This window comes from Schistocerca americana, chromosome 7 (genome assembly GCF_021461395.2).
Source record: "Schistocerca americana isolate TAMUIC-IGC-003095 chromosome 7, iqSchAmer2.1, whole genome shotgun sequence".
Classification (NCBI taxonomy): Eukaryota; Metazoa; Arthropoda; class Insecta; order Orthoptera; family Acrididae; genus Schistocerca; species Schistocerca americana.
The window spans coordinates 547,964,527-547,987,692 of NC_060125.1; the positions used below are offsets into that span (position 1 = coordinate 547,964,527).

General features: G+C 39.9%; 1 protein-coding gene across 1 annotated transcript in view; it reads left to right on the plus strand.

Moving 5' to 3' along the window:
* Positions 1-20,546, plus strand: part of LOC124623079 — a 230,613-nt gene extending 210,067 nt beyond the window's left edge. Inside the window, exon 6 of the mRNA XM_047148871.1 lies at positions 20,245-20,546. Within this exon, the coding sequence (XP_047004827.1) occupies positions 20,245-20,546 (302 nt within the window). The remainder of the gene's footprint in view (positions 1-20,244) is intronic.
* The last annotated feature ends 2,620 nt before the right edge of the window (positions 20,547-23,166 follow it).

Below are 23,166 nucleotides of genomic sequence, written 5' to 3' on the forward strand. Positions count from 1 at the left end.
GAACCATCCTTCTCAGAGGCGAGATGAAGAGCTGAAGCCCAGGGGATTTTGGAAGGACAAAGTATGCTGGTAACGAACAGCTCTTCAAGCTCTTTTTGTACGATTTTGCACTTTTGAGGGAGGAGGGGACAGAGATAGTAGAAAACTGGGTGGGTGGGTGGGGGTGGGGGGGGGGGGGGACAGGTGTAGTGGCGATGTAATGAATAGTGTCATGCTGAACATTCCAGGGGATGCTGTGTGGCTGGATGAGGAGTGGGAATTCTGCAAGAAACTGAGCATATGGGCCTGAAACTGCCAGCTGTTTCATGGCAAAACATGTGGCAGGGTGGGACGTGCAGTGGACAGAGATGTCTTCAACTGAATCATGCTTCATTATATAGGCCTGCAGGCTGTAATAGTGAGGAAGTCCGCACCCACAGGTGGGTTGGTAATGTCCACAACCATGAAGATCCATGGAAGTTCATGCTGGAAGCCTAGATTGAGCGAGCAGGTATACACCCCAGAAATAAGTATGGCTGAGTTGTTGTTGGTGGTGGTGAGGGAGGGAGAGGGGGGGGGCTGGGATTTAGCAGTAGTTTGTGGGAGTATATGAGTAAGTCAGAGCCAGTGTCAATGAGGTAGTGGACAGGAGGACTAGCATAATTCAAGTACCGTATGAATACGTACTACGAAATGGTACAGCGATTGGTCGTGCCTACAGCTGGTGGGTGCCGGGTTTCGGGACCAGGACCAATGGAGGTCTGCAATTGGTCACATTTTTGCCAAACATTTGGTGCGACCATCAAGCTGTGCCTGCTTTATAGTGGTTTTGGGTATCAGGAGGATGGTTAGAACCATGCTGGTGGGGGTAGTTCCACGTCTACAACTGCCTCTACATAGATGATCCACAAGCTACCGAACGGTGCATGGCGGAGAGTATCCTGTATGACTACTTGTCATTTCCTTCCCTGTTCCATTCTCAAATAGGGCAAGGGAAAACAACTGTCTGTATGTCTCTGTATGTGTCCTGATTTATCATATATTATCTTTGTGGTCCTCATGCACAATGTATGTTGGCAACAGTACAATTGTTCAGCAGTCAGCTTAAATGCAGGTTTTCTAAATTTTCTCAGTAGTGTTTCTCAAAAAGAATGTCACCTTCCCTCCAGGGATTCCCATTTGAGTCCCCGAATCATTTCCGTTAACACTTTTGTGTTGTTTGATCCTACCGCCTCTGAACTGCTTCAATGTCTTCCTTCAATCCGACCTGGTATGGATCCCAAACATTCAAACAGTACTCAAGAATAGGTAGTAACAGTGTCCTATATGTTGTCTCCTTTACAGGTGAACCACTCTTTTCTAAAATTCTCCCAATGAACTGAAGTTGACCATTCACCTTCCCTACTACAGTTCTCACATGCTCATTCCACCTCATATCCCGTAGGGGGAGACCAAGAGATGAATACACTAAGCAGATTCAGAAGGATGTAGGTTGCAGTAGGTACTGGGAGATGAAGAAGCTTGCACAGGATAGAGTAGCATGGAGAGCTGCATCAAACCAGTCTCAGGACTGAAGACCGCAACAACAAACAACAATCCCTTTGCAACGCTATGCCCAGGTATTTAAATTACTTGACTGTGTCAAGCAGGACACTAGTAAGGTTGTATCTGAACATTGCAGGTTTGATCTTCTTACTCATCTGCAGTAACATACATTTTTACACATTTGGGGCAAGCTGCCATTAATCACACCAACTGGAAATTTTGTCTTGAGCTCTCTTGTATCTTCCTACAGTCACTCAACTTCAACACTTTACTGTACATCACAGCATCATCGGCAAACACCCGCAAATTGATACCCACCCTGTCAGCCAAATCATTTATGTATATAGAAGCACACTTCCCTGGGTCACTCCTGACAAATACCTTTGTCTCTGATGAACACTCACCATGGAGGACAACATACTGTGTTCTATTATTTAAGAAGTCTTCGAGCCACTCACATATCTGTGAACTTATTCCATATACCCATTCCTTTATTAACAGCCTGCAGTGGAGCACCATGACCAATGCTTTCCAGAAATATAGAAATAGGGAGTCTGCTTGTTGCCCTTCATCCACAGATCATAGTATATCATGTAATAAAAGGGTAAGCCAGGTTTCAGATGAGTGATGCTTTCTAAAACGATACTGATTCATGGACATAAGCTTCTCAGTCTCAAGAAAATTTATTATGTTTGAACTGAGACTGTATTAAAGGATTATGCAGCAAACAAAAGTTAGGGATATTGGTCTGTAATTATACAGGTCCATTCTTTTACCTTTCTTATATACAGGAGCCACCTGTGCTTTTTTCCAGTCACTTGGGACTTTGTGCTGGGCAAGCTAGGTTAGGGGCCAATACTATAGAGTACTCTTCGTAAAATTTACTGCTTTGTGAAATTTATTTGCTTTCAAATCTTTCAGTTGTTTCTCTGTGCCCAGTATGCTTATTACTGTGTCATCCATATGGGAGTCTGTGTGATGGTCAAATCATGGTACGTTTGTATGATTCCACGGTGTGAACAATTTCTTGAATGTGAAATTTAAAGCTTCATCTTCAACTGCCACACCAGACTGGTCAACAAGGGACTGAATGGAAGCCTTAGACCTGCTTTGTGATTTTACACAGGGCTAGATCTTTTTCTAAGGTGTGACAGTGGTAGTAATATGTTTTTTGTGCAGAATCTCTAGTAACCATCTCTTCTTGTCATTGATGCATTCCCTTTTGAACTGAGTGTGCAACAGTATCTACTTCCTCAGCACCTGCCTGATTTTATTATTAAACCATGGTGGATCTTTCCCATCCTTTAGCCACTTACTTGACACATAACTCTCCAGACTATGATTTACAATCTGCTTAAACTTCACCCATAATTTCTCTACATCCATCTTACTGGAACTAAATGATGCTAATTCACTGTCTAAGTGAGATGTTAATAAGTGCTTATATGCTCTATCTAACAGAAACACTCACCTAGCCTTCTTAACTGATTTATTAACTTTTGTAATCATAGTTGCCATAATGACACCATGTTGTTTTCACATGGTCCGGCATTGCTTGTGTGGGGCAATCAACACCTAGTGGCAGGTGCGTGAGGTGTTGGCAGGTGATGCTGTTGATAAGTGGGAGAATCTGGTGAGGTTGGGGGCCTGCATGCTGGGTGGAGGGTCATTAGCTGCCGGTGGTGTGAGTAACATCATGCGTGTGGTGGCTTGCAGAGAGGTGGATGAATAGCCGGCCAGAGGCCTTGCTGGTAACTGGCATTTTGCGCTGCAGCTGTGGTGGTGGAGGAGTTCAGAGTTTTGAAAAGTATATCAGCCAAGATCACTATATTGTGCTTGGATGTGATCTAGCAACAGCAAGGGGCGTATGTCATCAAACTGCTTAGATAATAACAAATTACTTGCCACTTGCAGCTCCAAGAGTGTGGAGCCAGATATGATGCATTATTTTAATTTAGTGTAGCTGCCGGAGAGGGATGGGTCTGAAATAACATGCTGGACTTCGGCAGAGGTTGTCGGGTCAACATGGCTGACAATCATACCGAATTATGTTGCATTGCTTGTGATAGAGCAACCTGCAAAAACTGCCTCAGTGGAAGCAAACCACATAGGTGGGTCTTGTGGGTTGAAGGGGGGCAAGTGAGCATGCACAATTGGGAGGAGGGTCTGTAGAGTCGACTTGTGCTGGGTGCGCTACCCTGTTGGTCAGCTGTGGCAAGCAGTTCTGTAGTGCTGACAGTGTCTTACAGAGTTCTGACACCTTTGAAGTGCTTGTAAGTACTGGGGTGGGAGGGGTAATGAGGGCTTCTGGCTTGAGAGCCCACCAGGTGTGACCACCGTAGGGGTGGGAATGTGTGGTAGCAACATTGTGACTTAACAGTGTGAGCAGTTTGTCACGATATGTGGGGTCATGCTGGCAAGCAATATTGCACAGGAGAAGGTAGGCAGGACACACACAATGTTGACCAAGCAATACAATCTTCACCATGTGTTATTGCACGAAGTAGTGTTCAGTACATTACACAATAAAAGTGAGGCTTGTTTGGGCATATGGCTGTCAGCTGCAGTTGAGGTGCAGAGGGGCATGGTGGTGCATGAGGGATGATGGCACATACAGAGAGGCATGGGGAGGGGTGCGGAGAGGGAGTGGCGGTGTGTGCAAAAGGGGGTCATGCATGAATGGGTGTGGGAGAGGAGTGATGATGTGTGTGGAGGGATGGCATGAGTGGAGGAGTGCAGGAGGGGTGGAGAAGGCAAGGGACAGGTGTAGGTGTGAGCAGGTTGTGTCTCATCAGCTGAATGGGAACTGATCTTGTGACACATGGGGTGGTCTAATTGGAATAATGATAAAAGAAAACTAGTGTGTTTCGGTAATGAGACTCAGTGTGTTGGTTTGGAAGTCGTCACCATGAAGGAACGATCTAGGTTCCTTTCCATACCCCTAACGGGCATACATACCTAACTGGTGAGCTAATTAAGGAAGATAACAATAAATAACAGTGTGTGTTGGAAGAGCTGTGTGAGCTTGTTCTGATATATTATTCCTAAAAGCTAATAACTACAGTAAGATTTAATGAGTTACTACTTCTTAATGAAGGAGGGACATCATTCAGGGTGGACTCTGGACAGGGGAGGCCATGAAAGGCTTACAGCCGTTGTTTGGTGTCATTTGGCAAGATAAAATAACCTACTTCAGTGGCATGCTTGTAGGCAAAGGGATGCCAAAACAGCCAGGGATGGGATGGTAATAAACCCACCTGGTACTCCTGGTGCACACTGCACTGCACTTCACATCACTATTTGTATCACACTGCATGCAGTATTGCAGGTGCTGTTACTGGGAGGATGAAACAGGCTTCCGGTATCATGTTTTGTAAACCCAGAGTCAATGGAAGCAGTTCAAGGGTGCGCAGCTGGGGAAGGCAGTGCGGAGAAATGTGGTAGCACTTCTCTTGTTTAGTGAACCATGACAGATGACTGCCACTGAGCGTGGGGTAAGAATTTTGCTGTTCACACATACCCTGGCAAAGTGCTGCAGATGACTAACAAGCCACGTGGCGCTGTGTGGGCGAGCTGCCAAGAACATGGTCGGGAAGTGTTGCCTCATCAGAGTAGAACAAGAGACTGCTCAAGCAATGGTTCAGCATGTGAGATATCTGGATAGCATGGGCATCTAAGTTCTTCCTCTGCAGGAAGTAGGCAGTGAGGGTGTTGGGGGGCCGTCATCTGTTGCTGCAGGTGGAGGCCATGGAAGGAGTCGCCACAGACTGATCAGATTGGAGTTAACAGATTTCTTACCAGTGAAATGCTAGTTACATGGGGAAATGTTAAAAGCTGGTCATCACTCAAATGGGATTTAATCAGAGTAAATGTGCAAATAAGTGAACCATAAAGCAGTGGTGCTGCAGCTGTTATTGCTCAGTTTAGTTACAAATACAGACAGTTTTCAGCTTGAGACTACAGAGTTAAGGAGCTATTGAGGAACAACAGTCAGCAATCAGGTTAGTAATTGTGCAAATTCAGTGTGATGTCAGTTTTCTGAGAAGTAAGCTATGATTTGCTGTGTCGAAAGCTTCTGCCATTCTGAAGATATTTATGCTGTCTACATGCTCTGTGAAATTGCTGTGGTAGTGCTTTTCTAAAGCTGTACTGAGAATTTATAAGCAGTGTATGTTTTGTGAAAAAGGCATTAACCCTTTGCACTCCGTAAGGCAGACACAGGGCAGCTCCGCGCGCTCTTATTTAAATCGCCGCCGCCTGGGCGGCAGTGCACCACTGAGATTTGCGCGGATCTCTTTGTGGAAACAATGTGGCCGCTGGCCAACAATTGGGGTGTACATTAAAACAAAATGTGTGCTTTCATTCATATATTTACATAAGCTTTAACAGTACAAAACTTTCCATTGTGTGGTATTTTTTGAAACACTCTTCAGGGTGGAGAGCTGGGTTTCGTGAGCATGTTTCCTAATACACAGTTTCATGCCTGCCACATTTCTTTTTTCTGTCTGAGCACACTGCACAATCCTTATGCTTGTTCCCAGGAAGCTTGTTGATAATGTGCAACTTCCCATTCAAGCATTCCTCGTCATCAGGAGTTGAACGACGTCCTCATTTCTGTCCTTGAGTTCTTTCTTCGGTAACTAATCCTATTATAACACTTTTACGGAATGCTTTGTGAGATGCTCTTGTCAACTTGTTTTTCTCACAGTGGTTCTTGTATAGTAAATAGCTGTTTACAAGTCCTACCTCCAACAGCCAGAAGTATAGTTTTCGCCACCACTTGAGACTTTTCATTAGAAAACCGTAACTGGAAATAAAATGGTCAGATCGATCAACTCCACCCACCTTTGAAGTATAATCAATAATCACATTTGGTTTCTTTATTTCTTCCCTTTCCTTTCTGTTTCTCCTTTCTATAAGTGACACTGAGTTATTGGCTTTTGTAGAAAGCATGAGAACTGTTTGTTTATCTTGCCATGCCAGAACCATCATTTTGTTGTTGCGGACGCATTTTATTTCATGCTTCCTTAGACGCAGAGCTCCTTTCTTGATTGCAGCTGGAAGGTTTTTGTGATTGGCCTGAATCGTTCCTATGAGATGCATGTTCTGTTTCAACAGCTCATCAGCTAATGCAACACTTGTATAAAAACGGTCAGTGTACAAACGATACCCTGATTGCCCAGTAGCATTTCTGATATTAGCTAGCAGCTGAAGAACTATTCTCTCAGAAAAATTCAAGCATGGACAAATCAATGACTCAGTTGTTACAGCGCCAAAATAGGGTATCAAACTGCAGATATAACAATTTGATGAATCTGAAATTACATAAACTCTGAGTCCCCATTTTGTTGGTTTTTGAGGATTGTACATTTTTAATAATACACGACCCTTGAACGATACTGTAGATTCATCAGCAGCTAAATACTGATATGGTCAATAAATTTCGAGAAACGTGCCAGACAAGTAATTCAGTACTTTTGTCACTTTATTCAGATGTGACTGAACCTGACTGTTGACATGTGCAGCACTCATCGGATTAGAAACATGAAATGCCCAGAAAATCTGCATAAATCATCGGCGACTAAAACAGTCTGGAAAGAAGTTCGATGATTGTAACCATTCTCTTGAAAAAAAGTCCTGCAAGTTCTTCCACTTCTGTAATGCCATATTCAGTAGCACACCATGGAAGCGTTTCATTTCTTCCATGGTAACATTTCTCCAGTCCCACCATGCAGAATGTTGTGGAAGTGGTGTCACTTTACATATTTTTGATGTAGCATACCTATTCGTTTCATCTGCTGTTTGTTGAAATAGGTTATCTGTAAAAATTAATTGAAAGAATCCGATGGGCGATGATGGAACAGAACTACTTTCTGTTATAATACCACACTTTGATTCATCAAAAGGAAAATCTGTGAAGTCAGTGTCAGTGTCGCTCCACATTCGCCACGAATCCTCTGCTGAATCACTAGAAACATGCACATTGTCACTGTTTTCTTCGTCATTGTCACTCGAATTGTTTTGAAATGAATCACTATCATAATCAAAATCATTTTCACTCTTGTTTTCACTTAGAGATTGCTCTAAAAGATCTAAAATCTCTTCCTCAGAAAGGACTGTATGTGAAGAACTAGCCACTTCAAGTGCGTGGACTTGAACGTAGTAATTACAATCTTTGACTGTTCGACACCGAGTTAACACTAGTTCTCCTAGATGGAAGCACACTGCAGCAATAATGCCTAGTAGACTCAAAATATGTCTGAGAGCTTCGAAAAGTCGTATCGAATGAGGTTCGACATCGGAGCGGAAAACAAATTTCGCAATGTCGAGTGGCACTCGACATTGAAGTGGAAAGGGTTAAGCTGGAGTGGAGATATCTTCCTGCTTCCCTTTTTACACACTAATTTCACAACACTGTTTTTTAGAATAGTTTGATACATATTTTCTCTAATGCTGCCGTTAAGCAGGTAGGTAAGCGGTTTAGAGATTCCCTTAGCTACACCTTAGTAATTGCACTGGATATGCCATCCCATCAGATGAAAATTCTTTCTTTATCATGTGTATTACCTTGCATTCTTCCTGCTCAATGACCTCCACAGTTTCATATGCTGTACAATGAATATGGTGATATGGGGCCTTGACCTGTGCATCTATAGTATGTGTTGGTTGGTAAATAGAAGTAGTGATACAGTTTTTAAAATGTTACATATAGGATTTGGATTTTTGAAAATGTTATCATCATGTCCTAAGCTGAATGTTTTTGTGTTAATTTTCTTGGGTTCTGCGATAGTCCCCTTACCTGTTGTTTGATGTTGCACTCAGTTTTGTTAAAACCTGAAACGCCTTATATCGTACTGTCCTGAAATGATATCCTGGGAACTGGTGCTGTAACTGGTAGTGCCAAATGATATCAACAGAACAAGAAATGAATTTTAAAAGTGGCATTATTACATAGTTGATGGCCCGATCCAGTTTCACAGTTTAATCAAGTGAAGTGACACACACCACATCTCTTCCTCTGTAAATATATCCTGAAGAGAAGTAATTAAACCATTAATTACAGTAACAGTACTTATTGAACTTCACAGAGGTATAAAAGTAGCTGTGCACATGAAATAATTTGTAATAAAAACAAACATTGCAAAGTCAAGTATGGAATATCAACAACATTATGAAAACATTAGATTGCTGTCCACTGTAAAGATGACATGTTGAGTCTGTAGGCAGGCACAACAAAAAGACACATTTGACTCATTACACATTGGTTTTTTTGGCCAAAGCCCTCTTTACAAAGGAAAAGACACATATATATTCACACAAGGAAGCTTACCTGATGCTCACATGACTACTATCTATGTCTAGAATGCAACTGTTGCACTGAATGAAAGCAGCAGTCTGAAGTGGAGTAGGGAAGGAAAGCGGTAGCAGGCTACGGGTGGGAGGAGAGAAGCAATTTAAGTTTTGAAAATTTTCTTTGTGTGGTTGTATTCTTCCTTAAATACCTGCAGATTAATTGATTTATAAAACATGTTTAGGTGATGTATACTTTGCCTGAGCCTAATCAGACTAGTTGGGAGTTTCAGTCTAGGATTACATCCATTTTGGCATTCTTTAACTACCTTCTGGATTCATCTGACAGGGCACCTATAGTCACAATGTATCAACAGAGTTGGTGCACAGAATCCCACTTCTGTGCAAGTTTGTGTTTAAAACCATGAATATTTGATCTATTCATAGTTTGTTACTGCAGAACAACTTTTACTATTTTAGACAAAGCTTAATTTGTGTACTCATATCACCTGACAAAAGTGATCAGAATAATGAAAATTTAAGCTACTGCAGTTTACCTTACCTATTTAACATTTCTGTCGATTTTAGCATAATCTATTCTAGTGGACATGAATACATTACTGTAGTATATTTAAATTTAAAACATTATATGAGCTTAAAACATCAGTAAGCTTCAAGCTTACTATACTATTTAAATTTGCATATGTGTTACAGTCACCAAATGTAGCAAGGAAATTAGGAAAAGTCTGACCAATTACACTTTTAAGTCTATCCATAAGGCACATTACATCATTTGGTGGGCAATATACCCTTATTATTTTATGCTTAGCTAACAAAAGATCATTACTGTGAAGGACAACAACAGTCATCCCTCTTTGGTGTGGTGATGAAGAAAAAAAAAATTTTTTTTAACTGCTGTATATTTAATAATATAAATTTTGCACCACCATCTTTATGGCATTTTCTAATACATAATACATTATTTCACTAGATTTTAGGCCCTATTTAGTCATTACTAACACAGGTGGTGAGTGTTCCTCTACAATTATTGGCAGTAAGTCCAATTCATTTCTGAGATACTGAACTGTTAAGTGCATCTTCGTGAATGAGTGTTATTCTTTCTTGTTAATTTACCGCTGTTAACAAATCACATTTAAGTTAACAATTTTTACAATAACCTAATGCATTGACTGTTTCCTCAGGACTGAGTTGCAGTGACTGGTCACTCATTTACTTTCTCATATGTGAACTTTTGCAACTGTTGTCCTGATCTGGTACTCTCTCTCTTCAATGTTAGGGTCACTCTCTGTAGTGTACTCCTATATATTCAAAATTTATTTAGCTCTTAAGCAGTTATTTAGTGGCACACAAGGGAACTGTGGGACAAAAAGTGTTAATAAAAATAAAATGTCTAATTGTATCATAGCGTTTCTCTTGTAGATCAATTAATGAGTCCTTAAAATTCAAATGATGGATAATACAAATCATCATGCTGTGGCACCCTCTAAATGTGATCAATATATTTGGAAAGATAAGGGGGGTGTTGCAGTGTGGCGATATGTCCCTGGGCCCTGGCACCTTGCTATGAACGGTTGTGTGTCAGCATTTGGATAGCTGCATGTAAAGTAAAAAGTAGGATGACGTTAATTAGAGATAAACTAAGAAAAGTGATGAGGACATTCATTTTTGCAATTAAAAATATTTCTGTTAATAATGGAGACAAACAGTGTAATGGCAAGGCAAAGTCAACAAAAACATGTAACAGAAAACATTTTAATAAGTTCTGAATGGGAAAGTGCCTCAGGAATAGGAAATGACAGTGTAATAAGTGACCACAAAGCAGTGCAAACCTTGACACCCATGCGCCATTCTTAATGGACAATGGATAACAATGATATAAGCAAATTTGCAGACTACTAAAAACAGTTACCACAGTTCCAACCTGAAATTTGAATACTGCTGTTATAAATTTGATCCAAAGTCTTTGTGAATGAAGTGATGTAATTCCAAAAAGTGAAAAAAGTCAGGATTTCACCTATGAAAGTTCTTAAGAGTAGTAACAGAGAATTTAGAGAGAATGTAGCAATAAATAAATATTGAGAATGATGTTCAAGCATTAAAAGAGGAATTTGTGGAACACAAAATCTGGTGCAAATAAAAAATGACAAATTTATCCATGCAGAATAAGAAACAAGACAGTGAAATCACAGAAACAAAGTGTCTGCTAAGTAAACAAAGAATCATTAATTAACACTATCATTGGAGTGTAGAGTCTGAACAGCGTGTAAATGCCGAATTTGGAAGGGAAAAGAGAAACTGTGCCAAGGTTTGAAGCTAAACAGAAAGACGTTATTGTTTCCACCACCAGTACTGTGAGTGATAATTATATAAGTGTGCATAAATTTCAGTCGTTACAGTTGCCTTTTACAAAACAGTTTAGAGACTTGTATCTGGTAAATTGGGATGAACAAGAGACAATAAGTTTTTTGGTTGGCTTTTTGCAATGAGAAATGCATGCCTGTGGCAGCAGAGTGATCACAAAAAACGAGATCTATGAACAATTGGAAGATGAAGTAGTATTGGTTACAAAATAAATAATGTTCAGTGAAATTTTCACTCTTCACTTTCGCCATTTACTCACATCAATATGTAATAATGATAAATTGTATAGAAAAAATTGGGACAAGAAAGCATATCTGGATGATCCAATTAGTGAGGAAAGACTGATGGAGATTTTGATTCAAAGCTTGTCATTGGCAGTGCATGGAAAAATTTCACTGCTACCAGACCAAAATGTGGAGGAATTATATTTAATGCTGGACAAGATAGAACTGATGGTGGAAGAGGAAAGCTGGAGAAAGGAAGAGGGCAGAAGACAGAATGGAGAGTGCAGCTTTGATTCGAGAAAAGGATACCTTAGTGATTTCTGTAACCATGAGCTACAAAATAATGTTGATTATCAAGGGGAGTATATGTGGCAAAATTTTGATGACTGCCTGACATGCAGTGTTTGTGATAGTCACAGAAAAGTTGAAGAAGCAAGGTATTCAGGAGATCAACCTGCACAAGAACAGTACTTGCGAAATGATTGCCATGAATTTATGAGTGGTATGAGAAAGTCACCAAACTAGTCACTACAAATGAGTACTTATGGAGAACACATGCCTCTACAACAAGAATTGGACAACTGAAGGAAGTTTCTAATGTGACGCAATTGGGTATGAACACTGGAAGCAGGTCATTACCGATATTAATCAAGAAATTTAAAGATCACAGGGACATAAGGCAAGATCTGTTGCATGAAAACAAAATCATACATGCTGAAGCATGAATACCTATTTTAGAGACTGAGATATGTAGAATATAGATAGATATTTTGAGAGACAAAGGCAGTGAGGATAGTGTGGTCTCAGTTGTATTATATGATCAGTTAAAAAATATTGAAGACATTCCAACCTAAATCCACATTGTTAGTGCTGTAGAGAATGAGAGTAAACTGATAAAGGGGCAAGTTTTAATAAGATTTAAGAGTGGATAGAGGGAATCTGAGAAGAACATATTAACTGTCCAAGTGTTGTGTGTCAGTTTTGTGCTTGGAGTTTGCTTGCTCACAGACAAATGTGTCACACTGGATTATAGTAAAGGAAAGCTGCTTATCAAGGATGGCAAAGAATAATGGAACTGTAGAAAAAGATGAAGAGATTTCTGCATATAGAGAGTTGAAATCAGTGGATGAAATGAGAGAGATAAGTGTCATAGATAATATGGGAAGGAAAGAAGATAATCATGACGAGCTTGATGCCACTAGATAAGTTAATATACTTGATCTAGTTGACCAGAAGATGGGAAAGCTTGCTGAATTGTCTGAGGTGCAACATTGCAAATTGATGCAAGATTTGAAAAGAAATTGGTCTGTATTTTACGAGGAAATATGAAAAATGCATGGATGTACATGGAAATTCCAAGTTAGAGAATGTGCATTATTTTGTACAGAGCCACATCAAATACCATTGGTGAAGAGAGCAGCAGCGGAAGCAGAAATCCAAAGAATTCTAAAAAAAGACACAATTGAGAGATCATGTGGTGGGTACTGTAATCCATTTAACAGAATGTCATAAAAAGGTAATGGCACACAACTTGTCATCAATACACAAGCAATAAAATAAAATGATTCTGCCAGACTAGGATCAGCCTGAGAAACTGCTGCAGTGTTTCAAAGGTATACACCACTTAATAAGTCTGGACTGAATGAGCAGCTGCAATGGAATCCTAGCTGTCGCCAGTACATGGTATTTTTCTTTAATGGCTGGTCCTACCAATTTAAAGTGCTCACGTGTAATCTGTGAAGAAAGCCAAGGTTTTCATGAGTGCATCACTGTATAAACACCAAGAACATACGCCACAAAGCCAATGTCCAAAGTGAGGTCAATATCTGAAGAGCTGGTAGATGAGATTTAACTGAGCTCATGGAGTGTACCGAAGAAGACTGAGCCTTACCCATTCGCCTAGTGCCATGCTGCTATTAGCCTCACCCATGAGACCTGGTGATGGCATCTAACCATAGCTAACAGCAATGCTCCTGATCAGCCATCGATTGCGTCCACTGGTGGGGGTATTAACTCTTTCATCCCCAAAAATTGGCACTTAGGGCTGAAAATGATGCAGGTAATGTTAGCACTGCCAGGGGTGGGAGGGTGGAGGATCTCTCCCAATGGATCTTGCCAGACTAGGTTTGAGGCCCAGATGAAACATGCAGGTGTGGCAGCATGCCCACAAAGAGAGACTGCTCCAGTGCCATTGGGATGACAGACAGTTGGGACAGAGGGAGCGGTCCCATTTCCATAGATTCTTAAACCGTGACCGTGATATATCACCCATCTGTGGACAAGTAGGAGTACAGGAGCAGAGGCCCATACCCACTGCAGGAGGTATATGGGAAGAGGGCAAGAGACCCAGCTGGTGGTAACCCTTCTGTCCTGCCCATGGGTTGGAGTCAGGGGCACTGATTGTGACTATGATTGCAAAGGGACCGGGTTGTTATGGCAGGTTAGGTAAACGTTCCCAGCTGCAATGTCAAATATCTGACAGTGCCTGTTGCATATGATGACCCCTTCAGCCTATCATGGACACTAGCCTCGTGTGTCCAGACACATGTGCCCCATGTGTTTTTGGGCTTGCATGCAGGATGGGCATGTTGCACGTGATGCCTGTGCATGTGCAGAATTTTGGCTAAACTGACATCGTTGATGTGGGTGGACCTGTATACTGTGAGGAAGCTGTGCAAGGCATTCTCGGTCGATGATGATAGCAAGGCCTTCCCTGTTTGAGTTTTATAAATGTGGACCTTTCATTCAGATTCCAGACTCAAGGTGGGTTGAAAGGGAGCATTGGTCAGGTGTTGATATCATTGTGGGGAAGAAGGGCTTGAAACTTAATTGATGTAAATTGGGGACTCTTACATGACACCAGGTTGCTAGATGCCACTCAGTGACAAACATCCTCTCAAGGACACAAATGGTTGTAGGTGTGGTGGAGAATGGTGGGTGCACCGTGAACAGAAAGTTGGAGAGGTCATTCTCCACTAGAAATCATTTAGCTTCCTGAAACAACTGTGTAAAATTGATGTGGATGCACTCCCAAGGATGATCAGAGTGGGACCATGGTGAAAAGTGTTTAGCTAGGGACATTTGATTCATGGAGTAGGAGTGGTTCACACATTCAACATTGGCACTGATGCCTGGCCAAGGCCTTCATTCTCCAGTGTGATGCATGAAGAAGGTGTGGGCAGAATTACTCGTATGTCCAACAGTTCCGAGTATAATGTGGCCAAAGCTAAGATGCACTTTGTGGCATTGAGCAAGTAGCAAAGTGCAAAATAATTGCTTGAAACCAAAGTGGCCTGGTGGGAAACATGTTCCAACCACTGCCTCTGGACTGGTGACAAATCTTGTGCAAGATTGGGACATGGGATGATGCCAAGGCAACCTCACGTGCCATCAGTGGCAATTTGTCCAATGTAGTTTGCAGCTGTTGATCCAATGCAAAACAAACAGTTTCTGAGCAACTGAATCCCATGTTGCAGTCAAGAGGGAGGTGATACAGGGTGTCTGTATTGAGGTATTGGGCAGTGGGATGAAAATAGATTTTCTAATGTTGTCTGCTTAAAAAGAATGTCCAGCACTGCAGATGCTGCCTATCTTATCTGGAAGCTTAGACTGATGCCCAGACATGTAAGTCAAGATTCAGTCGACAGATGAAACTTGCTGCCATACAGATATATATGAAAATTCTTGACATCATAAATCTGAGAATTTGTGTGACAAAATCGCCAATGTGCCATACTGGGGTGCATCCACCATTAGTGTCAATGGCAGGCCTGGTATACATGGCATAAGAAATGGAGCAGCCTTGAGGCCATCATAACACTGGAGACAAGAGACTTTGCTTTTCTAACTGAAAAATCAACCATTTTGCTGAGGCTGTTTAAACAGGGATTTAACCCTGTCACAAAAATATCATCCAAATAATCAAAACAATGTGGAATACCTTGAATCAACAATTACAAATGCTTTTGGAAAATGACAGATACACTTGCAATCCACAATGGTAAGCAACTGTACAGGTATAAGCCAAACAGCATATTTAAAACTAGCAACTGATGTGATGCATCACCAGGCAGCACTTGAAGATATGCATCCTTTAAATCTGTCCTCAAATAATAGTAGCTGTGGTTGATGCTAAATTAACTTGGTCCTCTGTGAACCCAAAACTGTTAAAGAGTCTAAGCCAAAAATGTTAGTAGCAGTTGGGGAGTGCACCACTAAGGTGCACATGTTCAATGTTTTTTTACTTAGCCGCAGTGACAGTTCTCCGGGTAGAGGAATGGTCTTGCAGCAGTACAATAGGACCTGTCACTGGGCCTGCTGTGCAGAGGCTAACTGAGCTGATGATGTGTGTCCTTGTCGATAAAAGACTCCGCAGCACTGGCGCCCATGGACTGATCAAGTAGTGTCAAGTCTAAAGGGAGCTTTGAACCCACATTCCCCACAGCCATTACTATGTGGACCACAGTATTGTCTTCGTACTGCAGCTGATCATGTGATCGGTGAGCCACTCAAAGACCAGATGACTGCACTTGCCATATACACAGCTATCTGCTACACAGTGCAGACATCAGTTTCTGTTATATCTGCTATCATAGTCAGGACAGGACTGAAGTTTCATTGACATGCATGTTGTATGTCACAGCACCAAGGAGTGAGGGTGTACCCAACTAACATCAAATAAAAGGTCATTTGATACTAAGATGCCAGTGATGTGGACACCTGTATACTATGATGAGTCATAGAGGCAGAATTAAAGAATGATGAGTTGGAATCATCAGTTGACCATTGTTTGAGAAAGCAACTAACAACTTGGAAAAACTGAATGTCATTCATAGAAGCATGCTGAGCTGGCAAGGAAATCCTGAAATATTTAGTAATTTTAAGCATCCCGTCAATACTAGGAGATCAGACTTGGATTAGAGTACATTAGAGATTGGGTTCAGTTCTTGTTCCATAGACCCAAAAATGAGATGATTCCCGTGGGTATGGAACAAGTCAGAAAGTATAACATAAAAAATGTAAAACATTTGAATATAATACTCTCTATCCTGATCATTTGTCAGGAGATTGTCAAAATATGTCAATATGTTATAGTAAACTGGAATTGCTTATATTTACAGAATTGATACACTGTCAGAATGAAATGTAGTTATGCACTTTTAATAAATATATCATACACAAACTATCTAATCTTGACTGTTGCTTTCACAACTGAAATCTGACATTTTTGCTTAAGCTGGTCTAACAGTCCAAGTTAAGATACTCATCTACAGAGTAGAAGGAGTTGCCTATCAAAAAGTCTTTCAAGCTCTGTGTAACTGTGCTTTGTCTGAAACAAATTTTTTAATGGTTGTTGGCAGTTCATTGAAAATGTGCATTCCTGAATAATGGGTCTCTTTTGGGACCAAGGCAAAAGATTTTAGGTCTTTGTGTGGATTGTTCTTATTCCCATTATTGATGCTATGTATTGAGATATTGGTTGGAAATATTACTTGCAACAAATTTCATTCAGAAATAAATATACTGAGAAGCAGTTGTTAGAATACCGAAAGTTCCTTGAACAGGTTTCTACGTGATGTTCTTGAATTTTCACCACAAATTAGACTTATTACACACTTTTGCATGCAAAAAACTTTTGCTCAGTTTGATGAGTTACCACAGAATATGATTCCATATGACTTAATAGAATGAAAGTAAGCAAAGTATGCATTTTTTTATATTTATATCTCCTACATCTGACATCATTCTCACAGCAAATACAGATTTGTTTAGGCGCTTCAGCAATTCTGTGGTATGCCCTTCCCAATTGAATTTATTGTCAGCTGTAATCCCAGAAATTTAACATTGTCAACCTCTTCAATCTGCATGTCTTCATATGTTACATACATGCCAGAAGGAAATCTCTTACTGATTCTGAATTGCAATGGCCTTGCCACAGTGGTTACACTGGTTCCCGTGAGATCACCGAAATTAAGTGCTGTCAGGTGTGGTCGGCACTTGGATGGGTGACCATCCAGGCCATCATCGCTGTTGCCATTTTTCGGGGTACACTCAGCCTTGTGGTGCCAATTGACGAGCTACTCGACCTAATAGTAGCGGTTTCAGTCAAGAATACCATCATAACGACCAGGAGAGCGGTGTGCTGACCCCACGCCCCTCCTATCCGCATCCTCCATGAGGATGACACGGCGGTCGGATGGTCCCAGTAGGCCACTCGTGGCCTGAAGACAGAGTGCTTTATGTAGAGGGTCTTTTCAAAGTTTAATGACAGTGAATTAGCTTTAAACCATTTATTAATGTCAGCGAAAATTTGATTGGCAGGCATTTCTAAATCTTTACTTGACTTGCTATTTATTGTAATGTTTGTATCATCTTCAAATAAAACAAACTTATCATCTGGCAGTTAATGGGCAAGAGGTCATTAATGTACACAAGGAAAAGCAGCAGACCCAAATGGAACCTCAAGGAACACCATATGTAATTAATTCCCAGCCAGATGAAGACTGATTGCTTACCCTGCAGGTATTTTGCAACGCCCTTTGTTTCTTGTTAATTAGGTGAGACTCAAACCATTTCACATCACTATTGGTGGCACGGTGGCCAAAGTTTTAGCTGCAACCTCCGTGCCAGCACAAGGCACACAATTACGTCTTGAATCAAAGATTCTGAATATGAAACTTTACACTTCTGACACGTGAAACTGCACTTGCGTGCAAGATCCTACAAGTTGGATACCTAAGCTGCATTCAACTAACTTTTCTGTTTATGGTACTGATTAAACTGGAGCTTAGTTGCAAACAAGGTGCATCATATGACCATAGTAAACGGATAGAGAGCTCAGAAGTCATTGAAAGACAAATCTCTATGGTCTGAGAGTGGCTGGAATTTCCACAGCGCTTTGTATAAACAGCTACTAGAAGACAATTGTAAATCACATTGCCGCTCACTGGAAATGTTATTTCCACAACAACGGAAGTCAAAACATGAGATGTAGATTCGCCAGTACTCCAAAGATTTGTTGAAGGAACCATTTGAATGGTGGTAAGGGTGTGATCGTGAGCACTGACTCATGTATTACAATTTTCAGCACGGCCATCGGCTGTAACTTCATTATCAATTTATTGGCAACCAGTTTCAGTGATACACTTCCTCATCACCAGGCCCTTTAAATATACTGGAGCTGAATTTGCCTGAAAGACATCAGTCAGAAGATCCCACAGGAAAATAACTGGTATCTGCATGAGGTCCTTTAGTAAGCAACTTACTGGCTTAAACTACTAATTAAATATAATTTCTCTTGGCCCTACTTTACATGACAAAGATATAGTGGTCAGCTATGGTTGTCGTTAGTATAAAGTAGTTATACTAACTTCTAGCATATCAGTGAAGACTTAGTAAAACAATTACATATGCATGCATACTCATATTTAAGTGAGCAGCTTATGTGGAAGAAAGGAAACAGCCAAATGGTTGATAAGATAGTGGAACGAGGCACAAGAGCCTCACTGCATGATGCTTGACTGAAGTAGCTGATTCCAGCTGCCTCAACTTTTATTTTTGAGTTATTTCTCAGATATTTTTTGCAAAAAGTTTCATTGCCAACATCAAAAAGCTTTATATGGCTGCACTTGTCTTTTCAGGAGCTTCTGGAGGCAGTAAAAAGGCTATCACTCCACATAAGTGTTTCAGTATCTTAGTTGATACAAGTGTAAAGTGCATTACACATGCAACATAATTATGCACCTTTCTATGTATCCTAATATGTTGAAAACCTTGTTTCAGTATCTTTAACAGTTCATGAAATCAAATTGTTGCAAGTTTGGCATCAAACAGGCAACAGACAGGATGGTTTGTTACTTTTACTCCTTCCATTATTTATATTCCGCCTATGACTTCCCTTTATCATATTAATCAGCTATATACTAGAAAATGGGCTTATAACCTAAAACCTAGGTCCAACAGTTATAATAATATTTGTGAAATGAGGCTAAAAAAGTGTTTCGCTTAGTTAATACCATATTAAGGAGTAAATGAATAGACACCAGAGTGTAACAGTTCCAGAATCTTAAAAGAAGATTCTGCAAGACATTGAGTTATTCACTGTACTCAGTTACATTGCCTCAGAAGATGATTCCATGAGATATCAATGAGAGAAATTGTGAAAAACAATGTAGTAGTCTACAAGTCAGCATGATGAAAGATGTTTTCAGCTACAAAAGATGTTAACTGAAATTCTTGATACTTTTACTACATGTTGAATCCATTTTAGCTTATTATTCATCTTATTCCCCAGGAAGTTTTCATCAGCTGTATTGTTTAACACATGACAATTAATTTCTGTCTGTCACACCACAAGGCCATTATTAATCATCTGAAATTGCATTCTGTTAATCTTTGTTTGATGCAAATAAATTGCAGGTCTCACTGTTTTTTTGTATTCTAATGCTCTAGATTCTTTTTATTGCATTCTTTATTTGTTGTACATAGTTCATTTGTTTTCCTTTTTATCACAGACTTAAAAACATTAGAATACTGGTGCTGATAGATTTTCAACCCTTGATTCCAGTCTGTCTAGATTAAGTGTAGCTTTCACTTCCTGATTCAGGATCCTGTATGTTGTCCATCTCTCATCCCTGTTTCCATTTAATTTTGCTTCCATTGGTTTACTGTGGGAGAAAAAAAGATTTGAAGTGCTGCCAAAATATGTCTATGAAGATGTTAAATTTCATATTGACAGTATCTAGTAATCTTTTCTGTAATCTGTTGTGTTCTCTTTTTAAATTTTTGCAAGGAACACAACATTTTGTACTGAAAATTGTTTCAGGTGAAAATCTGACAGATCGTAGGATTATTGCTTTAACACCTGTTGAGTGTCTTCTTTGCCCCAGATACTGGATTATGCAGAATAACAAAGCAAATTTGTGGGTACGTATAAAACGTTTCGTGGACCGGCGATTGCCATCCACACAGCAGGTTTTTCACAGCTTTGTTGAAAATAGAAGATGGAGACATTACAGCAGAGATTTAGTCATCGACAGCCTTCGTAATCGTTATATACCAAATGATACGAGTATATCTGATGTTCCATACTCCATTAGAATTAGTGAATACTATGTTGATCGCTAAGAATACCTATTAACAAAGCATACCTGTTAACAGCAGCAGTATTGTAAAAGTACATGTATTTATTGAAGAAATTAAAGTGAAAAGTTTGTCTTTAAATGTCTCAAAATATAATGGACGAGCTCACACTAACCGCTCCTTAACATAAATGCATGAGTTAGTTTCTTGAAATTATCACAAAAAAATATATAATAGAATCAATAAAATTCCTAAATTACCTACCTCTTTGTACGGACTATTGTAAAGGTACCATATTTCCTGTTGATGTCACTGTACTCAGTAAAACAGAGTTTCTCTCAACCTCAGTAAAACCAGTTTTTTTTCAGTTTCGGATACATGGTAAAATTGTTGAAGAGTAATAAAACTGAATGATCAGCAGGCAACAGGAGAAGAAGGGGCACTACAAAAATATCTACTAGTATGTACTGCTAGCAAACTGAACTGGTCAGACTACATCCTAGACCTGTACAAATGACTGTGTTCTGAAACTTTTGTTTTAAACATTATTTGTTCTTGTTTGAATATGGATGGCATTAAATCAGCATATTATGTTTATTTTTATGGCATTATGGCATACAGAATTATCTTTTAGGGGAATAAGCCATTAGCAAGAGACGCGCTGTATGCCCAGAAACAAATAAGAAGAAATATGACTGAAGCTCACCCAGGATCCGCATGCAGAAAACTTTTTGATGAATTTGAATCCCTCACATCTGCACAGTACACATCCTCCCTGATGTGCGTTAGAAAGAAGAAGGAACTCCCTTTATACCCAATACTATATAGAAGAAAAATAGGCATCCACTTTGAACGCACAAAATTTATTATGCTTCACAAGGGAGGCATTTCAGTTTCTGCAAGATTTGTAATGCTCTTTCTTTAGAATTTAAACGTATAGTGCATAATGACACCTAGATAAGAAAGATACATTAAGGAATTTCCTCTTTCAGGGTTCATTGTAGGCTGTACAATAATTCTCAAACCATAATGTGCAATATGTGTCTATCCATTGAGGATATGAGGCAGCAGCTGGTCAAATATTTACCTGGGAAAATCGCCAAACAACCATACGTATTGAAAAGTTATTTTATTTAGACAACCAGTTTCAGCATCTCATTAATGACATCTTCAGGCCCCGATGCACTTCATGTATAGACAATCAAATCTTTATATCTATACTTGCATAACTGGAGCCATCAATATCTGGATTCCGTAAGTTCATTTTTGGAGTGTTTACTTCAAAGACTTGACAACAGATGGCATTGATGAGTAGCTGAAACTGGTTCTCTCAGTGAAATAACTTCTCAAACATACTGCTGTTTGGTGACTTTCCTTGGTAAATAATTTTTAACATATGTGTATGTGTAACATTTAGATTCATCCTCAGATCCTTGCAAATAATGTCATTTCAACAGTTATAATATGTTGATTGATGAATGTCCAATTTGTGATTCTTTTTGTCATGATTTCTTTATCATAATGGAGACTCCTGCTTTGGTTCTTTTCCTTTTGATACCCCACTCCAGATATGTACATAATTATCCAGTTCTTCTTCTCCTTGGCCCTTCTTCTTTGTTTCAGAGAGTATGACAACATCCATGTTCAACATGTCAAGTTCTGCAGGTAGTAAATTTATTTTGGTGGAAATACCTCGCACATTCCAGCATCCAAAAATAATTTTCCGTTTCTCATCACCAGTTCGTCATCCAAAGTTCCAATTTTTCCGAGGCATATTATTAGGTTTTTTAGCATTTTTATGTTTTTATGTGAGTGAGGAACTGGCCCACTGCACAACCCCCAACTCGGAGGATCAGGTAATTTTTACTCAAGGTTTTCTTCTTTTAGCCTTTGATAAGCCAAAATCATACTACAAGGCAGCATTTGGTAGTTTTGGTCCACCCCGGGTGTTTTATTTGCCCAGTACCCACCATATCTGGTGAGTATTCCCCTATCTGCCACCTGGGGAAGCACCCAATGGGAGACCAGCAAACTCCACATGGGTTATGTTCCCCCTTTCTGCTTTTTAATTCCCTTCTTAATTGTTGTTCCACAGACTTGTGTATGTCGTCCTTATCTGCTTTGTCTCCCATATACCAAGTGAACAATTTCAATAATGGTTCCGCAATGAATTTCTTTTTCATCACCTCTACTGCTGAACATCCTGTTGATAAATGCAGTGGCTCATTTAGAATAATAGGGAACTCTAGGATCCCTTATGCCAAGATAGTATGTTTGGCAGAGCAATTTGTTCAACATAATTGGCGAATTTCTTTCATTATACACCGAGTGGGATTTGACTGTGGATAGTATTTGGAAACAGCAATGTGCTTGATAGCTACTCATGTTTGAAATTCTCTAAAGCTTTTACAAGCAACTTGTATTCCATTATCTGTGAGCAAACAATTAGGTTCCCCCACATCTACAGTGTATTTTCGTAGACAGTTAACTACCTTGGTTCAATACGCGACTTTCATGGGATACATTTTCACACACTTAGACCAGCATTCTGCTTATACAAAAATGTGTGGGAAATACCACAAGGCAAATGCCCCTATAAATCTGCAGCAATTAGATCATGGAGTACCTTTGGTATTACAGGATATAATTTATGAATTATCTGACT